General features: G+C 32.7%; 1 protein-coding gene and 1 long non-coding RNA gene across 2 annotated transcripts; one reads left to right on the top strand and one right to left on the bottom strand.

The window, feature by feature from the left end:
- Nucleotides 1-7,898: 7,898 nt before the first annotated feature.
- Nucleotides 7,899-8,978, top strand: LOC145955845 (uncharacterized). Its single transcript, XR_014432569.1, has 2 exons — nt 7,899-8,040; nt 8,114-8,978. It is a non-coding gene; the product is annotated as an uncharacterized LOC145955845 (long non-coding RNA).
- LOC109789150 (protein argonaute 2) lies at nt 8,606-12,809 on the bottom strand. Its single transcript, XM_020348040.3, has 3 exons — nt 12,521-12,809; nt 11,270-12,419; nt 8,606-10,448 (listed from the first exon to the last, which is right to left on the bottom strand). The coding sequence occupies exons 1-3, from the start codon at nt 12,807-12,809 to the stop codon at nt 8,981-8,983; spliced, it is 2,907 nt and encodes a 968-aa protein (XP_020203629.2). The 3' UTR covers nt 8,606-8,980.
- Nucleotides 12,810-19,312: the final 6,503 nt, after the last annotated feature.

Genomic DNA, 19,312 nt, shown 5'->3' with positions numbered 1-19,312 from the left:
TATTTGATCAAGGAAGCTATTTATCAACTTTTCATACCAAACAGAGCTTGTAGAAACAATGTTAGGGCAACGTAGTAGCAACAATGACTATATCTACTTTCTCCTATAAAACATTTTGTTTGATAGGATTAAAACTATAAGACTTGAGGAATCTAAGATCGTCTTTTAAATTAACATAATCAACATGAACTACTCAACAACAATCATAGCTCTAACACAAATAATCAACTTATTAGATTAACTTCACAACACATATGATTAACAACTTTACAAATTAGCATTCAAAAATATATATAATGCATTAACTTTACAACACATCAACTTTATGCAATATCGCACATTTCTAACTAAGAGATCTCTTACAACGCATGTGAGAAATTTAAATGACTTAACCTACTGAATCACTACATTTGATCCGTAAAGAGGAGATCAAGTCAATATAATGTTTGGCATACCAATGCCAAGTCAATACAACATTAGCCATATTAATGTCAATTTAACAACTTTATTGATTTCTCGAATGTCTCTACTTAAACTAAGAAATCCAATATTATTATCAAGAATAGGACAACTTGGGTGTGGACTTACCATGACATTAGTATCAACAACTAAACCTATATGGAGTTAGCTTGTTAACTACTCTCCAAATATTGCACCCATTTCCAACTTCATACTTTACTCTATAGGTCACTTCAACAACACTATGGATCGACCTAGCCTCCATATTGTTTCCACTAAGAACCTAGAGGAGACAACTTTATAAAAACAACACTCTATTTTAGGAGGCAACATTCTCTCTGAAGGGTTTTTAACTTTGGATTCATAGAGAACTATAACTCATATCTACATAATGGGATATTTCAACTTATGAAATAACACACTCTCCTCTGGTCCTAAGTTCAACTTCACAACTCATTAACATGCATTATGCATCTTCTCAACATAACTCAATTCAACTTAAATAATCTCAACTCATTCAACATACAATATGCAACTCTCAGAAATATTATACAAATCAACTCATAACAACTCAACATACTTCACTTTAATATTCTACAACATGATTCTTCAATCATAAACAACATATTACAACAAAGTTCCACAATTATTCAACTTACAACTTGAAGAGATAAGTAAAAACATAAGATATAAACAAGTTATAAAATAGGGTTCTCGTTGGACGTGAGTAGTCTCATTGGGCGAGATGAGAAATTTGGAGCTCCTTATTTGGCAAGCTATTCTCACTCATCGAAGAAAATGCAATGTGACTTCTCTTGTTGGGCGAATATTGTCTCACTAGCCGAATAAACTCCATTGGAGTTCATCACTAAGTGGTGAGCAAACAAAATTCTCTGTGGGCCCTTTTGCTAGGTGATAGCTTATTGAGTGAGAAAAACCCCCTGTGGGCCTTCTTGTCAGGTGTGCTATGTCTCATTGGGTGAGTTCACCCAGATAACCATTCTCTAGTTGGGCGATGCTTTTGTTGTTAAGTGAGATTATGATTATGGGCAACATGTTCTTCAACTATGAATGAGTATTGAGCAATGTATTATCTCATTAGGCGAGAATAGAATTTTACATCATGAAAACTCACTTTCTCACTTCAAACCCACACATCATCCTTCATGATTTCAACATGAAACTGGAAATTCAACTTACACACACTTTGTACAACTTATAAATCAATGGAAACACTTCATACAACATGATTTAAAATCATCAATTCTTCTTTAAGAGCCAAAACACTAAAAAAAAGCCTAGAAAGTCAAGCAACCAACATTTCTAGATCTTCACAACATGTCACCAATGGGCTAAACAAGTCATCAATAAGCAACAACTACTCAAGATATGAAGAAAATACAAAGTTATTTACCTCAATTACTTCAAAAATCAAGGAAAAAGGAAAGAAAGACGAAAAATGGCAATGTTAAGTCAAAAAATGATCATGGATCCCTTGAACTTAGAGTTTGGATGTTAACAAACAAAATGTTTTTATAAAGAATAAATTAATATCCTAAAAAATGTCTTTGAAAAACACTTATCAAATGAAGTGTAAGATACAAATCGTTTGTAAAATGTTGTAAATTAAATGAAGAATATAAGTTGTCTTGTATACATTAAATGCATATTATTTATTGAGACTAACGACAAAAGCTTTCGAGTGTTTCATTCCTTAACAGATCGAACTAGAAGATCATCTTGGAACTTATAAATCTGTTAAAGAGAACAAGATCATACTTTTCATCAAGATCAAGGACAAAGATCCCTAAAATCATGGAGAAAAGTAGATAAAGTCACTACTATTGCTACACTATGCTAACATTACCTCTACAAGATCCGTTTGATATGAAAACATGATAAGTAGTCTCTTTAATCAAATAAGGAGTACCATTTGGTGAAATACAATTAATACTCGCATTAAATGAGATGAACGATTACCTGCCATCACAAGGAAAGATGATGAAGACAGACGAAACAAACTTGTGACTTGGACTTAAAGCATTGGAATGATTATCTTCTCCGAGTGACAATATAAAAAGATTTAAAACTCAAGAAAGACAGAGACACAATTTTACATAAGTGACACACATATACATCTTTGTATAAAAACATACTCTATAAATTTATTTTTTCTTATAAACTTTCATTGCTCTATACTGGTTGTATAATGTCTAAATGAGACGAATACAACACTTGTGTAACATTCATAACCATTGTTATAAGATTGGACCTTGATAATGCATTTTAGGAAACAACTTTGTATGTATTTATTTGGCCTTTTTAACTTTTTCATGTCTCTTATATTCATGTTTTGGCTTAGATTTATGATAGTAGTATTATTTGATGATTGTGGTAAATCTTAATCAATTTTTGGATTTTTATCCACTTGAACACTCTGTCTTTAGCGGGCCATACATGGAGCTCCCAAACTTGGATTGGGACGTTATTGGTATCGTTGGAAAGCTTAGAGAGAGTTCTACAATTTCTCTATTGAAGCCCAGAGCCAATTCAGATTGGAAGAGGTCCGAAAAGGCAGTGCAAAGTTGCAGCCCTGTGCAGTATTTTCTGTTTGTTTTTAAATTGTAATGTTAGGATTTGTTTTGTGATATAATTAGTTGATTTAGTGAGTTGGGCTTTTAATTACTCAGATTAGACCTACTATATTTCTTTATTAATAGATGTTATGAGACTTGTTGTATACATTTTTACTTCATTTTTCATATTTGAGATTTCTTGCTCAAAATAATTCTCTCATTTTCTCTCAACTCTCTTCTCTCTCACGAATTCCTCTCTAGTTTGGCTAAGACTCTTCATCTTCTCTCCGAACAGATTTGTGCACGCATAATGATAGAGATGCGCGGTTAAGTTCTCTTAATCGATTCAAGTTTTCAATTATGTGGTAAAATTCTCTCAAATCCGAATTCCTCTCATCTTCTTTGTTCTTCAATTAATTTTGAATTAAATTCATGATTATGAATTTTGTTTTGATTAATTGAAGAACAGAATTAATTCAAATTAACTTTAGAACACCGAATGTATTCAATTTGGATTGGAACAATATGAAACAGATTTTAGATCGGATTATACTTTTTATACTACAATATCAAAACTTGAATGGGTGTTTTATTCGATTGGATTCTCAAATTTGTGATTCTTGAGTTTAATTTTTAGTTTATAATTTTCGCACATAAAGTGTTTGATAAAAATACCCTAACTAACTTGCAAGGCAAAATTCGTGTTCTATGGTTTGTGATTCTCGATTCTGACCTAGATTCCTTGTGTTACAAAATTTATAGGGGAAACTAGTTTTATTTAATAATGTTTGGCATCATTATCAAGCTTAAAGAAACTTTTCTGAAAAGGAATACTTGTTTTGAGCCTAGAGAGGCTTATCCGTAAAATAATATTTGGTTGTTGAACTTAGAGAGACTTGTTTGTAAAAAGAATACTTGATTGTTAAGCTTGAAGAAACTTATTAAAAGAATATTTAGGTAGTTGTTTTAAAAGACATGTCAAATACTTAGGATTGAGCTAGAAGTGACTTATTGAAATAATACTTGTATCTTTATTTAAATATAGTGGTACTCAATCTGGTTGGATTAAAAACTGAACGTAGTCTCAGTGATTAAGACGAATTAGTATAAAAATATCTGGTATTCCATCTGACTGCTCTTCATACTCTATCTGACTAGAGTTACTACTTTACTAAGAAAAAGTGTGAATTTTTGATACACATTATTTAACACCCCTTCCGGTGTTTATCTTTTACCCATAGGCAACCTTTGAAACTTGTAGTACAATAATTTTTATCTTTGATTCTCAACTCCTTAGCTGGAACTGCTTTGAGGGAGGATCTAGACCCTTCTAGTGAAGTCAGAAGAAGAAACTAATTAAAAATTATTTAGAGACTAAAAGTAAAAATAAAAATTCAAAATACTAATTTTGAACCGAAACTCATGATCAACTCTTATGGAATGCAATTGCAATTGTACTCAAGGTATATTTGTGATTATATCAATAAGGTGATTCAATCTTTCGTCTAGAAAGGTATGTACGGTAGGGGGCTCACATGGTTGGTTGGAACATGATGACCAAATCAAGGAAATATGGTAGTTTAGGTATTAGAAGGGTCACAAACACAATACAACCTTGCTCGGCAAGTTGGTATGGGAAATCTTTCATTTGTCAAGCCAACTTTGGACATCATTTGTCAAGAATGGCCATCGTTTTGGCCATATGGTGCAACACAACTCTCTTGTCTGCACACATTGTACACTACCCTCCTTAACGAGGTAACATATAAGATTTTTGGAGCTGCAACCGGTGTTCCTCACTTACCTGATGAGTGGGTTTGGAGTCCTGATATTTCTGACAAATACTCGATCTGTAGTGCCTACAAGTGGCTTATTAGGATGGTAGATAGTTCAGATGAAGTCATATCATGGTCATCAATTTGGAAGCTACCTACGTCGACAAACATACAATTTTTTGTTTGGAAATTGTTTCTTATGGGTCTCCCAGTCAGGAACATCCTTGCTAGGAGGCATAGAAGTCTTGACTCTTCCTATCCTCTATGCATCAATGTTTTTGATTGTCCTCATGTGACCACTTTCTAGTTGGGTTATGGGTTTGATCAATTGCAAGCTTCGACAGGCCATGATACTCGTATGCTCCACTAGTTGAAAGGCCTAATTGATCAACATGGGGTTGTGATTCCAATATTGTTATGGGTAGTTTGGTGCATGCATGGAAGTGTACTCAAAGGTGCACACGCTTAAAAGCGTTTCTAAAAATGCATTTAGAGTGGATGTGCCCCAACATGAAGCTCCACATTGGATTGCTTGGGTTTGTCTTCCTCTGGGGGCTATCGTTTTAAAATGTCAATAGTAGTGTGCAATGAGAATCTCAAGTAGCTGGTTTTGGGGGTCTGGGGAGAGATGAGCATAGCATGTTTTTGTTTGGCTTCTATGGTCGGTCCATACGTGGATAGTATTTATGCGAAGATTGTGGTTCTCCTTGAAGGGCTTCATATATGTTGGAATAGAGGATATCGGAGGGTGACTTGCTACTCAGTTATCCACTTGGTCAAAAGGAGGGTCCAACATTGTCACCGTTTTGCGAATGAGATCTTTCTTATTCAAGAATTGATGACAAGAGACTAGGAGTGTAGCATGCATCACCTACTGCGTAAGGCCAATCTCACCAAACTGGGAGCATCCTCATCTAGCCAATTAGCGATGCTGGGCGAGCATGCTTGGTTGAGGTCGGGGCTCCTTGCAGATGAGATGGATATACCTTGTTTCTAAGGAAGGGTTAATTGTTTGGTGTGTTTTTTGGTTTTAGTTTTCTATATTTTCTCTTTTGTTTCTTCTCTCGTATGTAACCAAAAGAAAAAAAATAACAAGAAGAGCAACCAATAAGACAAACTACACATATTATGTCCTATATATTAGAAATTAACAAACTTAATGAGAATATATTTATATTATTACTGCCTTAATTTATATAGTCCCATCCATGGATTCGTAAATTTTACTAACAGCTCAACATTTTAATACAATGTAACATCGAGTAAAATAAGCAGTTTTACCAACAACATAAAAAAATTAGGTTAAAATACTTTTTTAATTTTTATAATTTCACTTACTTTACTTTTTAGTCTCTATAATTTAAAAGATTTTTAGTCTCTATACTTATCCTTTTAATTTCTCTAGTTTTAGAAAGATCTTTTTAGCCCTTATACATTTAATTTTTTAATTCTTTCAATCTTTATCGTTAATTTTTTTTAACATTTTGTATTGGAATAACATATGTATTAGTTCAACTTTGTGTCCCAAACTTAATTTGTTGGAGTTACTATAAATTAGGCCTCGTGACATTCATGTTTCTTTTGTACTCACATAAGTGACATTCATTGTTAAGACACTTTTTTTTTCCTTTATAAAATTGAAGACCTCTACTACATCAATATAAAAGAAACATTACAAGAAAATTAACAAGATAGAGACAAAAAAGATTAATATATATATATATATATATATATATATATATATATATATATATATATATATATATATATATATATATATATATATATATATATATAGAGGGAGGTTATAATTACACCGGTGTAATTTTTACTAAGTATTACACCACTCAATAACTTTATATTAAATGTGAATTTTACAAATTCAACCGTTAGATTGAAAGTTCATATCACTTTATACGTGTATATCAAATTTTGTTAAAATTGAACAACAACTTGAAAGTAATCGAAGTGTTCATATTTTAGTGTATTTTGAAATGAATATATTACATCAATTTTGTTTTATAAAAAAGAAGTATCAAATCATCATGGATTAATATAAAATTTTGTATTTATAATTTAAGAGATATGAACTTTCAATCTAATGGTTGGATTTACAAAATTTACATTTAATATAAAGTTATTGAGTGGTATAATACTTGGTGAAAGTTACACCGGTGTAATTATAACTCCCCTTATATATATATATATATAGAGGAGGGTTCAAACGACACTGGTGTAACTTTTACTAAGTGTTACACCGCTCAATAACTTTATATTAAATGTGAATTTTAAAAATCCAACCGTTAGATGGAAAGTTCATATCTCTTAGATCATATATGTCAAATTTTGTTAAAATTGAACAACAACTTGAAGGTAATCAAAGTGTTCATATTTTAATATATTTTAAAATGTATATATTACGTCAATTTTGTTTTATGAGAATGAAGTATCAAATCATCTTAGATTAATATAAAATTTGATATATATGATCTAAGAGATATGAATTTTCAATCTAACGGTTGGATTTAAAAAATTCACATTTAATATAAAGTTATTGAGCGGTGTAACACTTAGTTAAAGTTACACCGGTGTCGTTTGAACCCTCCTCATATATATATCAATAACTTTATATTAAATATGAATTTTATAAATCTAACCGTTAGATTGAAAGTTCATATCACTTTATATGTGTATATCAAATTTTGTTAAAATTGAACAACAATTTGAAGGTGATCAAAGTGATCATATTTTAGTATATTTTGAAATGAATATATCACGTCAATTTTGTTTTATAAAAATGAAGTATCAAATCATCTTGGATTAATATGAAATTTTAAATTTATATATATATATATATAACGACATTTGTGTAACTTTTACTAAGTGTTACACCACTCAATAACTTTATATTAAATGTGAATTTTGTAAATCCAACCGTTAGATTGAAAATTCATATAACTTTATATGTGTATATCAAATTTTGTTAAAATTGAACAATAACTTGAAGTTACACTGATGTTATTTGAACTCTCCTCTATATATATATATATATATATATATATATATATATATGAACTTAAAAGATCTACTATAACCATAGTTATCAATAATGGCCATAGCGGTCGCGATAATGATGCAGAGTAAAGTGACTTTGTGCCGCTACAGATAACTTGATGCGAAGCGATTGTAAAAGCGACAAAGCAAGACAACGATCATGAGTTAGACGATAGGTTTTCCCTTCTTCTCACAGATTTCTTATAGACATATCTTCTTCTCTAATAAATCTATCTTTTTCTACGACAGATCTCTACGAATTTATCTTCTTCGTCGTAACAGTTTTGTCTTCTTCAACAGATCATCTACAAATTTGTCTACTAAGAAGCGAGAGACGATGACTAAAAAAGTTGGGACAGTGGACCAAATTTATTTTCTCTTTTGGTTTGGTTGACTTAATTTAGGTGATATTTATTTTTACTTCTCTATTGTTTTTAGATAGTAACTTCTCTTTATTTTAAATCATTATAATTCAAAAACTATTTGAAGTAATAAAAAAAAATTAATAAAAGACCTTAAACATTTTGATTTCTTAATTTTCTTTTTTAATTTTTTTAACTACTATAAATTTTTATTATTGAAAATAAATAAAACTATAGAAAATAAAATAATAAAAAAAGTATTTTAGTAAAAAAAAAGCTATATAGCAGGGAATTTTGAGAAACACATGAAACCTGATACAAAGAACACCCAAGGTGCATCTAGAGGCAAGCACAAACCCAAAACCAACTAAACAACAAGTTAAATAATATCAGACTCCATTGCGACTATAACAAAGGACGAAACAATTGACCTATAAGATAACATCAACAGTTTATAGATATCAAAATGTAAGTAAAACAGTAGAGAAAACGCCCCCTCACAAATGACACATGAAACCAGCTACAAGGTGCATGTAGATGCCACAGACCCAAAACCAACTACAACATGATGAACAAGACCCGACTCTATCACAACTATAATAAAGGCCAAGACAATTGAAACATTAGATTCACGCACAAACTACTTATCTATGTTCAAACTGGAAAAGTAGTTTGCCCCAATGCAAAAAAGAGCAGAGAAGAGGTGTAAAACAAGTTGTTCTGCCAGGAGAGAGAGAGAGCATATGTAAGCCCTTCAAATGAAGAACATTATGTTTTCCACATCAGCATGCAACTTGGAAAATCCCGGATCATTTAAGCTTGAGCCTGCTGAAGAAACTGACGTACAAGTAGCCGCCGATGATGAAGATACAGCTGAACCAGGAGATTGCATTTGATTCATTGCTTCATAGTATAACCGTCCCCTATATGCAGTAAGATCAGCGTAGTACACTGGTGGGACTAAAGATACAGGCTTAGTGCACCTAGCGAAGGTAAAGCACATGTCATATATGAGTTTCTGCAACGCATCAGAGGTGAAGTTTTGCTCGTCCCACAAGACATGATAGTGCGTTGGCTTGCTTGTACCCAGGCTTCCATAGTGACTACAAAGGTAAAAGTCAAATTCGAAAGGGTGTACCACTTTTGTGTCCACAACTGTTCCAGGGAACACATTGCCATTAGGAATCCCGTCCCTCGGATTCATGGGAAAAAATCGAGTTTGATGTCGCTTTTGAGCGACAATAAGAGTGATACTTGGGAAATAATTTGCCTCACCAAACACTGCTTTCAAATCTTGCAACTCCTCCGTGAGGACCATGTGAAATTGGCTTTCACTAACGCCATCACGAAAGATAACAATTTTTTCAGGTCTGACTTTGTTCAGCCTATCATAATATGAAACAAGTTCATGGCAAATTCTCCCAAAATTCAAAATTTTCTCAACCCGATGACCTTGAGCACAAACACGAGCTGCATAACGATTCGCAGCAGGCCAGTTGACAGTGGCAACCACTGCAGCAATTGATGGACTGTTGGTGTCGCGGGAAGCTGGATGATTGACATCAGCTCCTATGAACATAACATGCCCTTCACCTTCAAAGTGTGGGAGCCTGTTGATGAGCTCTACATTACTTCCTCCAATTTTGGCATTAATTTTGAGGGCAAGATTTGTAAAATATTGGTCCTTCCCTTCATTAGCATTAACAGACAAGCAGCATTGTGTCACTATGCCAATCTTGGTCTCAGCAATCCATTTGAGGCACTTGTAACCCTGATGTTTGCTGGACATCACACAAAGAAGAAACTGGAGCCGTTGGCAATCTTTTTTTTGATTATCATCAATATTTTCCAGTAAACTATACAGCTGACGATAATCATCAAGATTCCACATACTAGCTTGTTTACGCACAACTGGCTCCTTCATGACAATGCCCAATTTACTGTATTTTTCAATAAGCTTGTTAACAATTTGTATGTGTTTTAATCTGTACCGACCAGACTCCTTGCTGGTAAAATCAAGAATGCCCCAGTGAGTAACTGGCTTTCCTTCCACCATTGACCTTCCCACTAGATTCCACTGACATTTGTCAACTTCCAGCGTCATACTAACAATCTCACCATTTGGAGTACTTAACTTCAATTGTGGGGGCTGAATTACACGTCCTGTCACGTTCGTCATTGAAGTGTTGACACTCATTCCAAAATTTTGAATAATATTACCTCTGTCAAAATAAATTTTGTGAGGCCTTTGTTAACAAATTAAGAAATATGGAGCAGAGAAAAAACATGGTAAAGCATATATACAAGGATCGACAAGAAATTAAAAGATAAGTTACATAAGAATGAAATCAATATTCAAATAGTGACCTAATTCCATTTTCAATTCTAGTTCTATACATGTAGAAAGTTATTGTCAAATATAAATCAATTTGCATTTATGGAACCATGACAGTTTATTTTAAACACAATCAAGTCAAACAAATATGGAGAGAATGCACTTATGCATGGGACATTGGAGGATGTTGTTTGTGTTAAAAGCTATGCAGTCCTTTAAGAACAATCCCCTAATAGGGCTAATATTTAGTTGATTTCACCTTAAGTAAATAGAATGAAACGGCTTTTCAAAAGTAACCTCGTTGAACTGTACAAAGCAAGTTAGAGGGGAAAAACGAAAAAAACAGAGAAAAGACAATATACCAGAAATACTCCATACTTATATTAATCAAATTAAGGTTTCATGCAAGCAGCTAATTATCCAACTTTATCCTTCGATCAACAGTAACTAAGAACCAAGGAAACGCAACATTGCAAGTTCAACAAAACATACACATCCAATAATGAATAATATGTTCAAAATATATGCCCGGCAAGGTAAAATTTTTACTTATGGTACCACAACAGTTGACAAATTAGTATACAGATTAGGAAAAAGTGCACAACATAAAAATTATTTGAATTCATGCAAATGCAACATTGATTGCAATAAAGAGTAATCAAAAGCTACAAGTATCAAGACATGCTCATGAAATTAAATTTCCCTTACCCGCATGGTCCTTCATTTGACTCCACCATAGTCTGGATTGTATCTCGCCTCTCTCTTGGGGAAACCACTGACATGTCTTTCAAATCCTTGGCAGCATATCTGTCCAAATTCTCTTTGGGATATCTTTGACCCTGAACCAAGACACACAACTCCATAGGAACATAATTAGTCTTGTTGCCCCCAAAATCCAAGGCAGGAATGTCCTTTAATTGAATGTCCACATGATATCTCTCCTGGAAGTAATTAAGAAGACCAGCTTCACTTGTTCTTCGGCCCTCAGAGTCATAAATAGGAAATGTGGTGTACCTTGTAGTTTTGGGTGTCAACTTGGCAATAGTGTACTTTTGCTTCGTCCTCCGGTGGGTAACATTAACTTTCAACCCAACAAGTACATGCTCAACCTGTCTCTTGAATCGCCCAAAATCATTCAAATCAAAGTCTTGAATTTGATAATGTAGAAAATCCAACACCGACATTTTCTCCCGAAATGACAAAACGGAATAGTCAATGCACAGGGACAAGCCCTGAGAAGTGGGTTTAAGACTCTGTTGAAAGCCTCCTATTGCAACTATCCCTCGTCCGAGATCCTTCTTCCTCAAGGGAGGGTCTATGGGAAAGAAGCAGCGCCCCACGGGAGTACACTGATTCGTGGGATTCTCCTTCACCACCAAATCCAAACCCTGCAAAATATCTCTAGGAATCGAAAGCACACTTCCACTAAGGTAATCCCTCAACTTCCGAAGCTCAAGCCTGTTGACCAGCGTCAGAGTGACCAAATACGAAACACTCCTCTCGTCCTCTAGGTCCACGGCAAAGGTTTCTTCCGGCAACGGCACCGCGCTGAAGATGCTCTTCTCACCGTCGTAGGACGTCTTCTGTGACGGAAGCGAGGGATCCTCAAACAGCTTCTTCCGAATCAACGACAAATCCGACTTGGAAATCTTCTGAGTGCGATTGTTCTTAGGAGGAGCATTGACCTTCACATCCACATGATAGTGCATTATTACGCTCTGTGGATTGAACTTAACAGCGAAGTGGTTCACACGGAGGTTGCATTTTCGAACCGCCATCGTTCCACCCTTGTCAGGCCTGTGCACAGGTGAGATATTACCTACTGTTGTTTGATTTGATTTCTTCAGAGGTCCACTATCTATAATAAATTAAATTAAATTAAATTAAACAATTATCATTCAACATTGACATTATTGCATTTCAGCGTTTGATAACAATGGCGAGAAAATCATTAAATACCTGAATGAGTTTGAGCAAGAGAATGGCCATGGCTAGGTTTTGAAGGTCCACCAGAAGAAGAGGGATTTGACGCTGGTTGCCACTGCTGCTTCGGTTGCGGTTGCGGTTGCGGTTGGCGTTGCGGCGGAGGAAAACCTCTACCACCGCGGCCACCGGATTGGGGAAACCCTCCTCTTACGGCGTCAAATTCAATGTAACCACGACCGCGACGACCTCCATTACGGCCTCCATTACCGTCACGGTTACCGTGACTGTAACGGCCTCTGCCTCTGTAACCACCTCTTTCCATTGGGAATAGGAATTGGAGAAACCGGGAGCGGAAAAACTGCACAAAGCAAAACTGAGAAAAGCAGTAACACGCTAATTGCAGTGACCGTAAGGGTAGGGGTCAATTTAAAGAAATGTTTATTGCGAAATTACGGGGTTGCCCTTGAGTTGGCTTACGAAGTGAGTATAGTGTTTTTCCGGGTAATACAAGAGAAAATGAGAGGAAAGAACGGTGGTTTCGAGAAGGATTTTGTGGTTGACTCTTTTGTTTTTGTCGGTCAAACTAACTTGACTGATATCCCAATAGTGTTTTATAATATATTGCTTAAAGAATATGAATGTCATTTACTCTGTGTATGTCCGAATATTATTCTGGAATCAGCACATAGATAAGTGAACACACCCTTCCTTCGTCCTTAAGATCTCAAATGTTTAAATTCCTACTACTTTTACTTTAATATTTGCGAGAATATGTAAAAAAAAAAAAAAATATTTTCAAAAAATATTTTTTTAATTATGAAGATATTTTTTAGATTTTTTTTAAAATTAAAATAAATATTACAAAAATTAGATGCCTATGAAATAAAGAATGCACGAGAATCTTAAATTTTTTAGTTTTTTAAGAAAAATTACCATTATAAAATTTTAGTCTGATTTAAAATCTTGAAAAATGGAGGAAGGGATGTATGAGTGTTTGAAAAAAAAATTCGAACGTTAGAGATAAGAGACATAATGTTCTAAAAAATTCTCTACAAGTAAAAAAAAAACACTTCTAAAAACTATTTTCTATAATTATAAAAATATTCCATAAAAAAAATAATATAAAAATATTCTTTTCAAAATCTTTTTTCAAAATACTAAAATTAATGTCAAGAAAACCACATGTGTGTGAAAAGAATGATGTGGGAGAATCTTAAAATTCTGTTTTGAAAGAAAAAAAAATATAATTATAAAGTTTTATTCTGTTTTGAAATTTGAAATAGTGAAGAAAACAAATGCATTGAAAGGAGTAAGTGCGTGCTTGAAAAAAAAAAGTTGAACATTAAAGGAAAATGAAACGTAAATGTAAATTGAACATTGAAAGCATGAAGGCTAGAAGTTTGTTATTTAGTATTCTGGAAAATATTTTTTAAAATATATGTAAAAAGAATATTTGAAAAGTACTTTTCATAATTATGAAAATATTCTTGTAAAAGTTTTTTTCAAAATACTAAAATTAATGGTACAAAAAATAGATGTGAAAAGGTGTGTCAGAATCTTAAAATTTTATGTTTTGGAAGAAAAATTATGAAGATGTATTAGATTAGAAATGAATTTTAAAAGAGTTTTTTATTATAAAAAAATTCTTGTGTTATTCAATCTAAGACTTTTTTTTAATATAAATAAGTCATATGGTATTCAATCAAGACAATCTTATTTTTTTTTTAAGAATCCATCTAAATCTGGTACTATTCAATTAAGATAATTAGAATTTTTTTAAGAATACGTTAAAATCTAATGATATTTAATTAAGACTTTTTTTTACAAAAAAAAATTATTAGTATTAAGGATGGAAATAGGTCAGGTCTTAAATAGGGGCCTATGACGTGACCTCTTTAAAGTCTGGTCTGGTATGACCCAACCTATTTAATAAAAAGGTTAGGCTTAGATTTTTAAAAAAGCCTATTTATATAAAAATGTCGGACTTAGACTTATAGAAAATTTGGTTAGACTTGATAGATCAACCTATTTATTTAAGAGTTAATCACTTATACACTATCAGTGAAAAGTTTTTTTTATATTGACAACCAATTATATATTTTAATTGTGCCATAATTAGTTGACAATGTATAGGTGATCGAATATTTAATTAAATAATATAATAATAAGTATATATATATATATATATTATTAAAAATATAAATAAACAAATAAATTTATAAAATAAAAATAAATTATTAATATTTAAAATATTTTTTATACAATTATTATTTTTCTTTATAAGTTTATAAACTTATGATTTTTTTAAAATATTAAAATTAATATTACAAAAATTGGATACATATGAAATAAAGAATGCATGAGAATCTTAAAATTTTAAGTTTTTTTTTTTAAAAAAAATTACGATTATAAAATTTTAGCCTGTTTTAAACTCTTGAAATATGGAGGAAGGGATGTATGAGTGTTTGGAAGAAAAAAATTCGATCGTTACAGGTAAGAGACAAGAAGGTTTCTTCTTTAATGTTTTGAAAAAAAATTCTATACAAGTAAAAAAAACACTTCTGAAAAATATTTTCTACAATTATTAAAATATTTTTTTTGAAATATCTTTTCAAAATACTAAAATTAATGTCAAGGAAACTACATGTGTGTGAAAATAATGATGTGGAAGAATCTTAAAAATTTTTGTTTTGAAAGAAAAAAATATAATTATAAAATTTTATTCTTTTTTGAAATTTAAAAAAGTGAAGAAAACATGTACATTGAAAGGAATAAGTGCATGCTTGAAAAAAAAATTGAATGTTAAAGGCAAAAGAAAGGAAAATGAAACGTAAATGTAAATTGAACATTGAAAGCATGAAGGTAAGGGGTTTGTTATTTAGTATTCTGGAAAGTATTTTTTAAAAATATGTAAAAAAGAAAAATATCTGAAAAGTACTTTCATAATTATGAAAATATTCTTTTAGAAAGTTTTTTTAAAACACTAAAATTAATGTTACGAAAACTAGATGTGAAAAGATGGTTCATAATCTTAAAATTCTATATTTTGGAAGAAAAATTACGAAAGTGTATTAGATTAGAAATGAATCTTAAAAAAGTTTTTTATTATAAAAAAATATTTTATGTTATTCAATCAAGACCTTTTTTTAATATAAATAAGTCATTTAGTATTCAATCAACATAATCATAATTTTTTTAAAGAATCCATCTAAATCTAGTAGTATTCAATTAAGATAATCAGAATTTTTTAAGTGTACGTTAAAATCTAGTCATATTTAATTAAGCTTTTTTTTTACTTAAAAAAATTGTTGGTATTAGGGATGGAAATAGGTCATGTCTTAAATAGGAGCCTATGACTTGACCTCTTTAAAGTTTGGCCTGGTCTGTCCTAACCTATTTAATAAAAAGGTTAGGCTTAGGCTTTTAAAAAAGCTTATTTATATAAAAAGGTCAGACTTAGGCTTATAGAAAAATTTGTTAGGCTCAATAGATCAACCTATTTATTTAAATAATATAATAATAAAATTATATATTATTAAAAATATAAATAAACAAATAAATTTATAAAAAAAATAAATTATCAATATTTAAAATATATTTTATACAATTATGTTTTCTCATTATAGATTTATAAACTTTTATGATTTGTGCATGAGTGTACATTAACACCCATAATTACACATAAACTGTTCATTTAATAGAAAATTATTGTTAGATCAAAAATCTTATCTTTAAGAAAATAGACAATCCCTTAAGTTTTAATGTTGATAAACAAAAGGATTTTCTTTAAAGCAAAAGTCGACATCCTTATAACAAATCAGACAAAATGTGAAGATAATACATATCATTTGTAAGATGAAAGAAATCAGACGAAACATACAGTCCGTCTGACTTACACTAAATGAATAAGATTGACATTGCATTTGCTTTAATGTGTTATTCCTCAACAGATCAAACAAAAAGTGTAACACCCCAGTTTTCATACTTTTTATTAAGGGTGATTTAGTTATTTTCATAAAATTTATTAAGGGTGATTTAGTAGCCCAGAACGGACTGTTCCAAACTACTAAAAAAGACCTATTTTTGGTAGCCCAAAATGTAACACCTTAGTTTTTATTTCATTTTTATTTTATTTTATTGAGGGTATTTTGGTAATTTTATAAATGTATAGGGGTGATTTAGTAGCTTGGAACGGGTCGTTCCAAATTACCAAAATGAATGTGAGTTAGTAGCCCAGAACGGGCCGTTCTCAAGTTGGAAGGGGCCGTTCTGGACTATTAAAACTGCCTATAACCCTAAATGGGAACGGACTTGGAACGTGCCATTTCCAAAATATGGCCGTTGTGAGTAATAAATGCACACCAGAACGGGCCGTTCTTGTTTGAGAACAGGCCGTTCTGGATGTATTTTTTTACCCATGATTTAATAAGGGTCTAGAACGGGTCGTTCCGGCGAAGCCTGATGCCTATAAATTGAGCTCTCTGCCACTCTCAAAAAGCGCACCTCTCATTTTCTGATTTCTTTTCTTCTACTCTCTCTTCTTTCCCTCTACTTTCTACTTCAGACCGAGGGGAACCCAGCGAGGGAGACCAACCAAATCTTGTGTAGGTTCAGCTTCTACATATCAAGGTACGGGGGAAAGGGGAATTATTTATGTGTAGAGTTATATGAGAAATTGGGTAGAGGAGGAATCCCGTAGGATTAGGGATAATTTTATAATTATTTCTCTTTGAGAAATTGATGATCCCATTAGACTGTATATGTATTGAGGATTAGAAATATGCTAATAATTTGTAAGAATGATGATCAGGGAAAGACACTAGTACAAAATGGGTCTTTAACGTCGGATATTTTAAGGATTTTATGTCAAAAAAGCCTCCGACGTTAATACGGGAGACGTAAATTTACGTCGCCTATCACAGACGACATAAATTTACGTCGGAGATGTCCTGTGACCGACGTAAAAAAAGGCTTTAAAAGGGGAAAAAAGATGCAAGAATTTACGTCGGACTACACCATGTCCGACGTAAATTTACGTCGGCCAGTGCTAGGTCCGACAGTGTTACAGGGGAATTGTGACCTTGACACAGTGTTGTATCAGGGGTGAGCACGACCTTGGATTGTTAAATGGGTAGCGTGACCTTGGCATAATGTCAAGTGCAAGATTTGTGATGATTGGTGTGATTGAGAATTATGACGTGATGACGATGCATGATTGATTGAAATACGATATGTTGAAATATTTATCAATATTAAGTTATAATGAGATAATATGTTGTGTTTTCTTATGTGCTATATATATAGATATTTTCTTTTCTCACCGTACGATTTGTGGATGTTTTAGGTGAGGAAGATTCGACTTTGAGTGGCACCTAGAATGCCAATCGTTGAGTTGTGGGTGTGCTCTGATATTGTGACATCGGGGCAAAGCAGTCTAGGATAAATTTTTTTATATGTATTTAAAGTTATACCTTTTCTTTTGAAACTAATTTGTAAACTCTCAAGTTTTATTTTCAATTATTATGTTGGTTATTGATAAATAAATATGAAGGTTTTATGTGAACCCTTTTACCAACGCTGAAAATTTTATTCTTTAGTTTATTTACATGATTAATATTTATATATGTGTTGGGGTAGTAAGGGTGTCACACAGAACGGGCCATTCGAAACCACCAAAATAGCCTATAACCCTAGTTGGGAATGGGTCATTCCAAAGTTGGGAACGAGCCGTTCTAAATATGGATGTTGTGAGTTAAAACTCATCTCCGGAACGGGCCGTTCTGGTTTGAGAACGAGCCATTCCAGATGTGAATTTTTCACATGATGAAAGGATCCAGAACGGGTCGTTCCAGATCTGAAACGGGCCGTTTTGGCCACTCTTGAAATCTATAAATAGAGAACTCTGACACTATTTCTGGACACACTCTCTAGAGACCAAGGAGAACCAAGACAAGGAGATCAACCAGATTCTGCTCTAGCTTCGCCTTCTACTTATCCTGGTAAAGGGGGAGTTAGAAACCTTGCTTCGGGGTGTGGGAATAATTGTTGGGTAGCTGGATTGGCCCCCAATCCCTTGCCTGATGCATGCTTCTAGGAGCAGGCAAAATATGAATGTTTTTTGTTTTGCCTTCTGATTGTTCTATTGTGTTCCTTGTTGGATGTGGTGTATGCATATGTGATTAATTTTATAAGTAAACAAGTTTTGATATGAATTAGAGTGCTCTATGGGTTCTTGAGAGAACCCTATAAGAAACAGGTCAAATATGAATGTTTTCTGTTTTGCCTTCTAATTGTTCTATTGTGTTCCTTGTGTGATGTAGAGTGTAAATATATATTTGATTTTAAAATTAGATAAGTTTTGATATGAATTAGAGTGCTTTGTGGGTACCTGTACGGAACCCTATGAGGAACAATTATGAATATGACTATGTAAAATATGAACAAATGACATGAGACATGATGTGAATGAGAATGTGAAACGTGATGAAATGAGATAAGCTATGACTGAGAATGTGAAATGTGATGATATGAGATATGAAATTCCATGACAGGTGTAATGTTGAGTTAATGAAATAATGAATGTGTGACATGCATCATGTGCATATATGTTTTATTCAAGGTGTACCTTAGGGTCACTAGTGATGTAACAAGCTAACTAGGTGTACCTTAGGGTCACCAGTGATGTAACACACTAACAAGGTGTACCTTAGGGTCACCATTGATGTAACAAGCTAACAAGGTGTAGCTTAGGGTCACCAGTGATGTAACAAGCTATGTGATGAAATGACTTATTTCAGGTGTGCCGCTTAGGCTGCATACCAGTGA

The sequence above is a fragment of the Cajanus cajan genome, chromosome 3, assembly GCF_000230855.2.
Source record: "Cajanus cajan strain Asha chromosome 3, NIPB_CcT2T_4, whole genome shotgun sequence".
In the NCBI taxonomy this organism is placed as follows: domain Eukaryota; kingdom Viridiplantae; phylum Streptophyta; class Magnoliopsida; order Fabales; family Fabaceae; genus Cajanus; species Cajanus cajan.
Note: the sequence above shows the minus strand (reverse complement) of the source record. Positions and strands in the feature narration are given on the sequence as shown.